Source organism: Colias eurytheme, chromosome 11 (assembly GCF_061535395.1).
Source record: "Colias eurytheme isolate Ceu_HAF_F1 chromosome 11, ilColEury1 Martin Lab GWU primary, whole genome shotgun sequence".
Lineage (NCBI taxonomy): Eukaryota > Metazoa > Arthropoda > Insecta > Lepidoptera > Pieridae > Colias > Colias eurytheme.
This window is the reverse complement of record NC_142990.1, coordinates 3,452,501-3,466,386: the sequence shown is the minus strand read 5'-3', so window position 1 is coordinate 3,466,386 and position 13,886 is coordinate 3,452,501. Positions and strand designations below refer to the sequence as shown.

Genomic DNA, 13,886 nt, shown 5'->3' with positions numbered 1-13,886 from the left:
TTAATATTTTACAGCATATTCAAAAGCAAAATGATGTCGATAAAAACATTTCAGGTAGTTCGAGAAGTGTGCCTGATTTAGTAAAAGCTAATTTTCAGACTGTTTGTATGCATTTCCTGAGAACTTTTCCTATGGTGGTGTTTATTTTTTTTACACCATATTAAAGTAGAGATTTCAATGAATAAAAGGCTTCCCAAGTTTTTGAAAAAAACTGAAATTTTGACGGGTGACTTTTCGATTGAAAATTAGGTTGTTTTTTTGGTATTAATTCAAAATAAGGCGAAAAAATAAATATTTTCAATCAAATAAATTACAGTGTATTTGGGACATAATAAAGTAAGTTTCCACCAAATTTCGTAGAAAAAAAATAAATTTTGAAGTAGATAAAAATAAAAGACCAAAAACTTGGTTTTTTGAATTTTTCACCTAAATTTTGAGGTTATGTGAAAAAATTGTGAATTCAAAAGTTGTAGAACTTTTAATTACCTACAACTTTGCCATTGAACTTTTTTCTATAGGACTTGTAGTTTTGTCGGAAATCGAGAGAAACCATTTTTTTCTCTTAAAAGCTCCCCCCTCCCGCTTCCCGAACTCGGATTGACCGTAATTTATTTTTCCTTACATTTTTATCATATTCCCCTCCTTTTCTAATGGGTTTCATCCGACTGCGATTTTTTTTTGTTTCAAAAATTATCTACTCTAGTCTAATGGGTTTTATAATAACAATAGATTTTGTATGATAGGAATATTATAGTGTTAAATTTCATAGTCATTCTTTTGTAATAAATAATTATTCTAATGCCTCATTAGCATTTACTTACATACCTACCTAAACTTCCGAACTCGTATTCAACAATGTAAAGATATACAAATTATTATTAATCGTTTGCAGAGTGCTGACAAGATGTTTAATATTTAAACATTATGCACAATGCCTAATTAGAACCTCAATAATACTTATTCAGTGTTTATAACACTTGAACCTAAGATAAGATACAAATTACTTGAGATAATTGTTAACATCCACTTCGCAACAAAGTATTTTTTCAGATAAATATTTTGTAATTCACGTTTGCTTGGCGATTCAGAAATGATTCTCAAGCGATTAAAATAATAATTATTAGAGTTAAAAATAAAAATAATTAAGGTACATTATGAATTATGTAGTTTCAAATAAAACCATTTCACATTTCAAACGAAAATATTACTTACCTACACGTAGGTAGATTATTATTATACTAAAGGTTTTGTTCAGGTTAAGACCTGAATTTGTTTTACATGTTTTTTCTAACACCTGTAGAGGTCAGAATTCTAAACGTGTTTTACTTAATAATAATATTGTAATAAAAATTACATAATATTGTGTTCAAAGCATTTTAGTGCAAAGGCATATTTATGTGTTACACATATTTAATCTATAATAATATTATAAAGCTGAAGAGTTTATTTGTTTATTTGTTTGTTTGTTTGAACGCGCTAATCTCGGGAACTACTGGTCCGATTTGAAAAATTCTTTCGGTGTTAGATAGCTCATTTGTCGAGGAAGGCTATAGGCTATATATCATCACGCTACGACCAACAGGACTGGAGCCACGGGGGTGAAACCGCGCGGAGCGGCTAGTTACTTATATCGTGTCAAAATATAACGCCATTTGAATGTTTAATAAAAAAGCTGGACTTGGGCTGGACCATGGATTGGCTAATTAAAGAGCTGATTTAAGTGATTTGGGATTTGTTTGATTGGCTTCGGTTATAGGTATAAGGATAATTATTAGATATATTTTAAATCTTTAACGCGGTGGCCTGTAATTTGCCCTGTGAAGGACATGACTGCGGAGTCGGTAGCTAGAGCAGTTTATGAAGGATGAATTTGTCGTTTCGGTTGTCCTAAAGTTATTACCACCGATCAAGGTAGACAGTTTGACTGTAAAGGACATTTTGACAGGGGTGGGCTGGGCGAGCAGCTTGATTGCAATGCAATGGCATCTTCGTATAGGTACCAACCTATCTAAGGTGAACTTTTTAGTCACCTCACATAGTATATGAAATGTATGGTGACAATAAAACAAGATGCCTCTTTAAACAACATTTATTATATTTAAAGAAATACTTAACAGCTAACAATAGTTCTAAGGATTTCTTAATTGCGCAAGACACCATAAAACTTTAGTTTATTCCCTACATTAAATACTTAAATGAGTAGAGGAAAGTAACCAAATATGGAATACCATTTTGTTTTTGGGATATAAAAATAAAACTTTGCATAAATTAAATCAGTTTATTGTTTTTAATGGTCAGTCATACATCTATAAGTAATAATTAACAGCATTTAACGAAATATATCAGTAATCAAATTAAAATCTTACACAAAAAAGAAAATCCCAAATGAGTAACCAAATATGGAATAGGTACCCATATATGGAATATAAGCATAAATCAACATAACAATAACAAAAATATAATGAATATCTTTGAGATCAATTAAATGAATGTAACATATTGTGATAAATGGAAGAAGTTACGTAATTACTTGGAAAAGTCACAAATCCAGATCCATCTGGACCAGCATATCATAATGTGTTCAGAGCCCATACATCAAGCATTAAATTCAACTTTCTCCACTTTCATCCATGGAAAAAAGTCTTGAACAGAACCTCCTGACTCTGCTGATGCATGTGTGTTACATTCTGCATCTGCAGAGTCAGAAGGCACTTGGTCCATCAACTCATCATGTTCCACTACCTTCATCAAACTGGATAACGTCTAGTTCCTCAGAGTCTTTCTTCTTCACTATCATCCTTATTTTTCTTCGATTGTTTGTTTCTCTTAATAAAGTTAATAACGTTGAAAGAAGAAATAGAAATATAATGATTAAATAAAGTTGTCCTAGGGACTTGGAAATCCTGTGCCGCTTTCAAATACCCCATTTTCTTTTCTCGGACGAATTTTATAGATTGTGCCGTTTTTTCTTCATCCCAGATTTTTCGTTAGGTTGATTGTGAACCGGGCATTCTAAAAACAAACATTACATACAGTTTTAAAAAAAATAATAGCAAGTTTATAGTATTCCATAATTAGACACCGACGACTGTCCATATTTGGATTTTTATACTCGTTCAAACTCTTCTAAATATTTTTTCAATTCACAATATTTTAAAGACAAAAGATCACAAAATGGGGAAATAAACATAATACCGATATACTAAATAGTATAACACTTATGTAAACAAACATAATAGCCGGTAAATACTCATTTATTACTTACCTTAAAAAATTTCTGCATGGCAACAAAACAAAACACCCCTGCCACACGGAAACCGTTCACGCAACTAACTCGATGGTGTTAGTGCGATAATAAGTACACCAAATGAAACATAAGATGGTCGAATGTTGCGATTCATACTTATAGTCTTAGAGAAATGAAGGAATTCCATATTAGGATACTATTCCATATTTGGTGACTTTCCTCTAATTATTGCACGTGTAATTAAATTATTGTAATTTCACTTATGAATTATCTGGAACTATAATATTATCTAGCTTCCAAAGCTATTTGATAGTTATCCTTTGCTTTCATCATTATGTTGAATTTAGTGTCTATCTTTGGAGCAGGACCTTCTTCTTCTTGACCAACAACTTTATATCGCCGCAGTACACCAACAAGCGCCATTTTTACTGACATTAAAGCGTATTGGTAACCTGTAAATAAGCATAACATTACATTTATGGCTGGTTAAATTTTATCAACGGTTTGTTGTACCTACGCACGTTTAAAATTCCGATATTTTTTTTCTTCTATTTACTGTATTGTTATTAATGATACCCGTTTTAGATAGATTTGAGAAAAATGCGGAAGGGCACAAATTAATTAATTTTATTGGAGGTAAATTAGGACAGCTGAAAAGGGATATCAAATTCAATTACAATAAAGTAAGAACTTGATTAACCATATATAAACAGCTGTATAGATATTGTTGTGTTTTGATTGAGCGTAGTGCCGAAGGGTCCTGTGTTCGATTCCCTGTTGGGATTAATAATAAAAAACTCAATACAAATGACCAATCAATGGCACACATGCATAATGCATCCGCCTCATTTCCTGATAAGGGGACACAGGAATTCACTTTTTTCATACCTACCTATGAAAAAAGTGAATTTCATGCCTACCTACGCAATTCCGTGGACCAGTACTAAATGGTATGAACAAGCCTGTCTTCCTGTCAGGCAGGAATCTATCCGGGTTGAAGCAATCTGCATCTGGTCCCCAATGTTTCTTATCTCGACTGATTCCCCATACTGATACTATGATAGCAGTGTCTGCTGGTAGAGTCACCCCTGTAGCTGTTGGAAATAAAATAGTATATTTTAAAACAAAATTTGGTTTGCTTTATTGAATCAACAGACGAATAACTTTAAAAAGAGGAAAAACATCAATCTTATTTTTGTTTTCTTTATAATTTCAAAATTAGAAATTGAAGAACTATCGCTGACTCTGAAAGGAAAAAACTTGATCAAGAATTTGGGTTTTCGCACAGAACAATAAAACGTTTGTTATAAAAATTATAATTTAATGGGGAATTCTTTGTAAACGTTATTTTTAATCAAAGACGCTTCACAAAGTCACCTATAAAATAAATCTGTCTGAGCCTCTACATTTCATACCCACGTGACGTAACTCATATTTTTATTTAATGAATAAGCACCAAGATAAGCACTAATTATTATTATTTCTTTGTCTATACCACAGGTTATACTAAACGCTAAAGATGCGTACCTACGTCATAATGACATCAATTGTCAGATTATAATACCAGCAAAAACTATTTCCTGTAATTATAGTAATTTTACAGAGATTTATATCCAAAATACAAATAGCCATATCTAGTTATAATGATGATACTTAGTTTATTCAATTCCTAGATATCTCTTCTCTTCCTAGCAAAATAAACTTATGGTTTAAGAGCCCGTGGGAGATCGTCCTTCACCGATATGATAGCCAGATGAGACGTATTTTTTATTAAATATTTTTTATAAACAAATATGCAATTGCTTACCTATCGAAAAGTGGTCATGGCTATTTTTAATTAAATATAGGCATATTTGTAAAAAATATTTAATAAAAAATACGTCTCATCTGGTTATCAGATCGGTGAAGGACGATCTCCCTTGGGCTCTCCTACAATATTAAAATAATTTGACTTCCAGTATGTGTATTTACTTATGGGTACCTACACTTTAATTATAATAAGTACCTACAAAAAATAATTAACTAGATCTATTGTGTTAAAGCCGGACATTCATTCTACTATTTGGTAGATACTTACGCATTGTTGTTTCTTCTGTAACCTTTCTTATCAATAATGGCGCTGGAGGGAAAAGCCGAAGTGTTTCTTTTATTACTCTTTCCAAGTATTTAAACTCCTTGAGGTCATCTTTTACTAAAGGACGATCTAATTCTCCTAAAACCTCCACTATTCTGTTGAAATTAATTAACAGTTATAATACGTTTTAAAGCTGTTTTAAATATTACTTTAAAAGAAGATACTTACTCTTGATAAACTCTTTCTTGTTCTTTAGGATACTTTGCTAGTAATGTCAGTGTATTACAAATAGCTATAGACGAAGTGTCCGTTCCTGCTAAAAGAAAGGTTATAACTTCCTCTCTCAGCTCTACATCATTGAAGCCACCCGAATTTTTCGATAACAGTATTAGATGTTCCAGGAAGCATCGAACTTTTTTAGGACTTTGACCTAAAATTTTGTAATTGGTTTTGAATAAAGATTTTGTAATCTTGATAGGTATTATTGAAAGTACGATTGATGATGTTTTAAACGTTTGTCATATTAATGAATGAATGGATATTATATTAGTAAATAAGCATACCAAAAATAACGCTATCGCTGTCTAATTGTATGTCCACATCCTTGAGTTCTTCTTTTTTCGTCTGAATTATCTGAAATTTGTACATAAGAAGATATAATATTAAGTAGGTACAACTTGTTTAAAATAATCATTATTACGAATGTACCTACATAGAACTAAATAACTTACCTCATTGGTTAAGTCGTACACTGTTTTCAGATTTTCATAGAATTCAGTTGATTTAGAGGAACGGTTGTAAATCACGTCAGGCCAAAGCCATATTTGAAACATTCTGTCAGTAATTAGCGCAAACAGATTCGTAGCGGCTTTTAGAAACTTATTATCAGGATTCTGAAGATAGTTAATTCGTATGCCCAGAGCAGTTTCTGTTTGTAAACAAAGAATAACATAAACTTTAAATTCGTAGCTTAAGTATTTACGATCTTAATGAAAACGGATTTATAATTAATACAAAGAATTAAATATATATTTTTTTTAATTAAATATAAATTTAATTGACGACGCGGTTGGAGCAGTGGTAAAGTAACTGCCTACTGAGCCGATGGACCCGGGTTCGATCCCCGGTCAGGGTAAATATTTGTGTGATGAACTCAATTATTTGTTCTTGGGTCTGGGTGTTATTATCTATATATTATGTATTTATTAAATATTATATTTATCGTCGCCTAGTACCCACAACACAAGCCTTAATTGAGCTTACTGTGGGACTAGGTCGATTTGTGTAATAATGTCCTATAATATTTATTTATTTATTTATAAATTCGTTTTCACACATTCTTCGGTATATCATCATCAACATGAAAATTGAATGAATATATTATGTACTAGGTTTTCGCCCGCGGCTTCGCCCGCGCAGTCAAAGAAAAACCCGCATAGTTCCCGTTCCCGTGGGATTTCCGGAATTGCGTCATTTTCCTGGGATAAAAAGTAGCCTATGTCCTTTTTCGGGTATCAAAATACCTCCATACCAAGTTTCATGAAAATTGGTTCAGTAGTTTAGGCGTGATTGAGTAACAGACAGACAGACAGAGTTACTTTCGCATTTATATGTAGGTATGTATTAGTATGGATTGCAGAAATAACGATGGTTTAGTCTATTATTCTTTGCAAAACAATCTTTCATATCTCTGCTTATGCTTTGATTTAGTAAAAAGTTTAATTACTAAAACTATTAACTAAAAAAATAAAGTGACTGACCGGTAGCGAAACTGTATGCGAAGCCAGAAGTCGTGGGTACGATTCCCGCCCAGGGCAAATATTTGTGTGATGACGTTTGCTCTGAGTGAGTGAGACTGGGTCTGAGTGTTAATTACTTAAAATAAAAATTTTTATTTATTTATGCATCGATATTTATCAGCAATTTGGTTTCAATAACAAAAGCGAAAATATTAGTATGGGATCATCGTGCTGAGTGTGAAAAAATGTCAAAAAATATTTATTTATTTACTTAGTTTCCACGCTTGGATTATTCGAATTCTCGTCTGGTAAATTGCTTTATTGAAAAGGTTTTTACCTGCATTTGTTTCAGATCTTTTATAAAAGAAAACACTTACCACAAACAGAGCCCAAGGTATACGCACTAATAAATGGCCAAGCTTCAAATCGCCCGGTTCCGACCTTTTTATGACGTGACAATTGCTTGGCCAATTCTTCACTTTGATTAATAAGGATATTCATAAAACTATTGATAATTTTGGGACTGAATGCCGGTATTAAAAGTTTCCTGCGACGTGTCCATATTAATACTAAAATTAACAAATAAACATAAATCAGTAAACAAATATATAATAAATTGTCTTTTATTTAACTACTAGCTGCTCCGCGCGGTTTCACCCCCGTGGCTCCACTCCTGTTAGTAAATGAGCTATCTAACACTGAAAGAATTTTTCAGATCGGAAAAGTAGTTCCCGAGATAAGCGCGTTCAAACAAACAAACAAACTCTTCAGCTTTATAATATTATTATAGATAGTACTTATATAACAAAAATCATGATTTTAAATTTTATGTTTGTGAATTCTACAGGCAGACACATTCTCATGGTTTAGCAAAAAAATTAATTGTATGATAAATCTAAGGCATTAGCTTAATTAAATTATAATGAAGAATATGAACTGAATGACATAATAATTAATAAATACTATTTTTTGTTTCTTTGCAATTAGTACTAATTTAACACATTCATATTATAGACTCTATTTTGATATTGTTACGGATATTTTTCCTATTTTCATTAATTATTGAAAAGTTAATTCATTTTAAGCATCATCCTATCATTAGTCATTCAATGGTCTTACAGGATTTACAGTGTTTCATTTAATCCAGATGCCTTTAAATCTTCAAAAAAAATTTAAACCAGATGTAACATTTAAAGGCATGACATTCATTATTCATTTTAATTTAAGATATCATTCCAAAAAATAATCAAATAGTGAAAATATTTTATAGCCGTTTACCTGGTGCAAATATCCCAGCATTACCGACGACACTCCTGATAAACTTCACTATATCTGCCTTCTCTAAGCAATTTTTTAAAATGAACTCTACGTCTTCGGGATTTGTTATACCTATAAAATATTTGATCAAATCAGTGAACTATTTTTGTTCCTCCTTATAATTAATCAAAAAAGTGTATCTGAATTTGAATATGTTATTATTATGTAAGATGTTATATTCAAAATAATTAAAGCCTTCTCTTTTTTATCATTTTTAGTGTGGTTACACTTATTTTTTGTTAATTTTAATATTGTTATTTTTCTTACTAACTTTATTTTTAAAAATTAATATATTTCACCTTTTACGCTTCTCCCCATATTAAATTTCATCAGTTTTACCGCCATCAATTTTAATTTTCGAGGCCTTCTTTAAGGTTCCATCTATCAAATGCGTTTAGATCATTAGTGATGATGCAACAGACTTTTTGTTATAATATTTTATGTTAAATAAAAATTATTATTACCTTGTGTACCAGTTTTTTATTTTATAAGTAACTATGATAATATCAAAACTTACCCACATATAGCATCGGACCGATCCAAATTTTGACAAAACCTCCGTTGTTTTGGGCGAAGTCTGTGTACTTGTGAATCAAGTCGATTATATCTAGAAAAAAAAATTAGACTATAATTTTTTTACATCTAAGTAACATCCTGAAACACGTGCGAAGTTTAAAAGCGAATAAGTTAACATTTTTTTTTTCAAATTTTCTAAATTTATTAATCGGTTGTGTTGGCTTATTTCAATAATTACTATTTTATATTTTCTATATTCAATCTACTCTTATAAATAAGAATAATAAAATTAACTAGCTGTGCCCCGCGGTTTTACTCGCATTGTTCCGCTCCTATTGGTCATAGCGGTATGATTATAGCTTTCCTCGATAAATGGCATGTCTAACACAGCAATAATTTTAATTTTTTAAATCGGACTAGTAGTTCCTGAAATAAGCGCGTTCAAACAATCAAACAAACTCTTCAGGTTTATAGTATTAGTACCTATAGATTATTTAATTTAACCCTTGCAACTAAATGGATAATATATTATGTTGAAAGCTTATTCTTATTTGAAAATATGCATTACATTACACATTTTTTGTTCACCTTCCTTTATTGTTATGTAAATTATCTATATTAAATGTAAGTAAGTATAATAAAATGAAAAATTAAATTTATTAAAACATGTTGAATATTATTTACGTAAATCGTATACAATAGACCTATCCAGTTTTTGTTTCTAAAATACGTTTTTGTAGTATTATTACCTAATTGTATTCTGTTTTGTCATACATATTAACATTTGAATTATGCATATTCATTTTCATTGACAATACTTACGTATACTTGCCTTAATTTATATATTTTTTAGGAACTTGTTTCCTTATTTTTTTTGTACAGCAGTTGTTTCTTAAAAATGGTTTAATAATACAAGATCTGAATTACGTTTTAAGTTTTTTGGTGAAATTAATGTTCTCTGGGAATAAAATATAAATGCATGTTGCGGGACTAGGCAATGGATTAGTTGCCTTTACGTATCTAGTTACGTATAATTCATTTTTGTAGAATTTTTTAACTAGCAGCCATATTTTGTCGTATATTGAAAATATATAATTTTAACTTTGTACCAAAGCAACAAAAAACAGATAATTGAAAATATTAAACAAAATTATAGCTACCTAGCAAACGCATCATGACGCGCTGACTATAAGAACTGACTGGACACAAATTTTTTTCTAATCTTTACACTGTGTCTTTGCATCATTTAGAATGGCATAAAATTGATAAAAAAAATCCTGGCTTCGAAATATGTATTTCAGAAAAATTCACCGCGACAGCTTACGACAATCTCTACTATCCTAACTACGTACAGACACAATCATCCTCAAAATTCATATTATGTATCTTATTTAATCGCTCCGCTGTGACGTGAAAGAATTGGTTTAATGCTCGTGAAAGAAGGATAAATAAACAAAACACTAAAGTAAAAAATAAAATAAAATTGTATTAACAGTGCGTATCGGTTTTATTTGTGTGGAAAAAATCTTATTACCTAAATAAAATAAAATAATTTTATAATCATTAGACTTTATTGATTTTTGAGGCTATTGGGTATCGTAAATAATTTGATTTAAAAACTACCTATATTGGTTAAAAATGTATCAAAAAGTTTATAAAACATGCTACTTATATAAAAATTGTTTTGATAAAATACATAATTAAAATATACGTAAAGACTAATGACCATCGCTCCTGAAAAAGTTACCGAAATCTATGATAGCTCTCGTTATTTTTTATACAGATAAAAATTGTAGCTATATAATATACTTACTATTCATAATATTATATGAATGTTGTAGTGCACCCACATAGGGAATTTTCTCTGGGCCGGTCGGGATAAGCGCGGCTAGTTCGTACACGCGTCGTCGCCTGTATCTATACAACATGTACCACAGAATCACAATCACAGCAAAGAGATAGACGTTCATTGTAACCACACTTCACCACTGCTGCCTCTCAAATGACCAAGGAAGGAGGTTTCGTCTAACTATATCACTGGTCACATTTCGCACCTCAACCAACCTTCAGGTACAAAAACTGTTGCATATTTAGTTTTTGAAGATAATATTCTGTTGCCATGCAAAAACTTGATTATTCATGATTACTTTTACGTACATGTAGGTACTTATAATTGTATATTACAATTACACATCTTATTAATATAATTCATTATTCATTAATAAATTTACATAAAAAAATCAACAAAATGGAACTTTGCGTGACTGTTCCCATATTTGCGCATATTTTTATTTCCCAGAGAATTAAACAGTTGTTTTACCTACAGATAACAAAAAGAGTTATCTTATAATATATAGAAATGTATTCAAAATTAGATTCAATTAAAATTAAATATTATTTTTATTGATTTTTTTTACTGCCGGTTAAAAAGTTAAAAGCTCTTTTATTTATAATAAAATTTAATACAGAAATACAGAAATGAAATTTAATTATAAAATTAATATTTTTTGTTTGGATTATTCACTCAAATAACATTCATAATAAATCAGTTGATAATAATTACCCCACTGCAACAAATGGAGGCTTAATAGTTAATATGTTTTTCGAATGTGTGCATGTTCTTTGACACGCCCAAAAAACATGTCCAAAGCCAGCTGATCGTATTTTTTATGGGAGTGGTGACAATAGATTCGATATCATCGTGAGCGGTGCAACTACTAAGTAGGCACATAAAAATAAAAATAAAAAAAAATATTGGTAAAACGTAATTATGTAATACAAAATGTTGCAGTCTTCTTTTGTTTTTATGGTTATATCTTGTTGGTCTTAGTGCCTAATAACTCTTTGATGTTATAGTTATACCTAAATCTGGAGTTTATGATGTTGACTATTATGAAGAAAAACTCTTGCAATGCTTTTTAGAAATATCACCATAAGGCATTTAAATTGTTTCGGGGCGTTAGAGTTTTTACAACTAGTAATAGTTGTACTACAATGTGATATAATTTAATAAACTTAATTCTCTGTTTGAATACAATATAATATGGAAGGATACATCTAAAAAGTGTTCACTATTATCAAACGCTACGTAGGAATAACATTTCCTACTTAAACTCATTAGTAAGTCAAAGAAAAAAATATAAAGGTTACACAAGAAGGGTTTTTGTACTTCTTGAAGGATATTTACATTAGGCGATGGAGGCCAAATTTTGTACTCAGTTGTTTGTTGTTATGCGCGGAATAGATTTAAATCTAAATGATACAATTTCACAAATAGCTTATATTTGCCATTCAGTGCCAAAATTAATAAAACACGAACGTATATTCATTTGCAAAAAAAGTTAGCCTATGTTATTCAATGAACATGTAGCTAGCGGAAAAATATTTTTTTTAAACGATGGAGTACCTATCTAGTTTTTGAAACACGTTACGTTAAAAATCCAAATATTTGCTCTACCATGGCTCTGCCTCTACCTATTAATATTTCATTTGACGTTTTCTGAAGTTTTTCAATGGGCCTAATTTAGAAAGTAACATCCGTCTATTGTCTATGATTGAAACTTCCATGTTTGTGATATTAAAATTAATGGTAGAAATATGTGAAAAATATTAATTGGCCTTAGAAAATATGTATGCATTTTTTACTTAAATAAACAAATAAATGATTACTTAAATCTCTATTTCACCAAAGTAAAAGTAATGCGACCTCGACCCTGCTCGATTTACCAGTACAGTATAATTACTGTCCTCGAAAAACCAGTTATATAATCTCAGTTTATCAAATATATTTCAAGTTCCAGGGCCGGCTCTATAGGGTGATAATATCCTACTAGTTTGTCTTATATTATAAACTCAAATGTGTGGAGAGGATGAATGGATATATTTTGTATCACAACTGATTTATATACTTGATCTTTATCTCTATAAAATTGGATAAAGAAATCGATTAGCAGATTAAATATAATATACCTAGTTTGAATTAACTTATAGTATAAATTCTACACATATCTAGTCTTATGATTTGATTTCTCTTTTCGATATTGCAAGCCAACTTTAAAAGAGGTATGTAGGTCCATGAACGGAGTACTAAAAAGTAGGAACAAAAAAATACAATAAATTACTTATAATTTTATCCATGTTCACCGCCCATTCGCGCCCGAGTTTGAAGCCGTTCCTGTGCACTATAAATATTTTTTTCTACTCCTTTGCTTTAATATTACTTTCCAGAAATGTTTTAATTACTATATAATATCGTAATTGGTCTTGAAAAACATTACATTGACCGTGCGAATCCAATTCGGTGACCTTTGTATATAGGTATGTTTTTAATTAATTTGTACGCATAATTATTAACAATCTGTTTTATTGATATAATCACTGTCATTGATGATAATGATTCATTATAATATAATTTACATGAGCGCCATCATAGAATTTCACAACACAATAATACAGTAATGTATATACCTATACATAATGAATAATATTATTTGGTAGGTAGGTATCTAATAATAAAAAAAATGACAACATGAGCGATTTTTTTCTCACAGCAGAGGGAAAAGTGAAGTTATAGAGTATTACTTCAGATAATATTATTATGTACGAATGCGGTGTGATAGACGTAAGAATAAGTAGTAAATTTTATTTTCGAAATTTTGTTTTACCTGCAAGTGGCTTTAGCCTCTAAGCTATCATTGCTTCTAACGAAATTACTATGACCCGTTGAAAATATAAGTAGTACTTATATAAATAATTACTTGCCTAAGTGAAAAAAATCTATTGTTTACAATTACCTGCGGTTATTTTCATTATTAGCCAAATGCAAATTTTAATCTTTTATTTTCCCTTAGTTCACGTACATCATTTCTTAACAACTGCTTATTATTTATAATTAAATTACCGTTCAATTATAGTAAACAAGTACAAGATAAGATATAATGAATAAATACAATTTTCTCATAATTCAACACGATGTGAGAGCCACAGAATAAGA

The 13,886-nt window shown here is 30.3% G+C and overlaps 1 protein-coding gene across 1 annotated transcript; it reads right to left on the bottom strand.

The window, feature by feature from the left end:
• Positions 1-3,524: 3,524 nt before the first annotated feature.
• Positions 3,525-10,881, bottom strand: LOC149904428 (cytochrome P450 4C1-like). The gene is made up of 10 exons (XM_090107352.1): positions 10,707-10,881; positions 8,895-8,984; positions 8,339-8,449; positions 7,438-7,629; positions 6,053-6,249; positions 5,885-5,954; positions 5,550-5,751; positions 5,325-5,476; positions 4,168-4,341; positions 3,525-3,699 (listed from the first exon to the last, which is right to left on the bottom strand). Exons 1-10 carry the CDS (start codon positions 10,861-10,863, stop codon positions 3,533-3,535), a joined length of 1,512 nt encoding a protein of 503 aa, XP_089963478.1. The 5' UTR covers positions 10,864-10,881; the 3' UTR covers positions 3,525-3,532.
• Between the last annotated feature and the right edge of the window lie 3,005 nt (positions 10,882-13,886).

Coding starts and splice junctions, on each gene's coding strand:
- LOC149904428 (XM_090107352.1), bottom strand. CDS start 10,863: ATGAACGTCTATCTCTTTGCTGTGATTGTGATTCTGTGGTACATGTTG. Junction 8,450..8,894: donor CGGTCCGATGCTATATGTGG/GTAAGTTTTGAT, acceptor AATATTTTATAG/GTATAACAAATCCCGAAGAC. Junction 3,700..4,167: donor TGGTCCACGGAATTGCGTAG/GTAGGCATGAAA, acceptor GCTTATTTACAG/GTTACCAATACGCTTTAATG.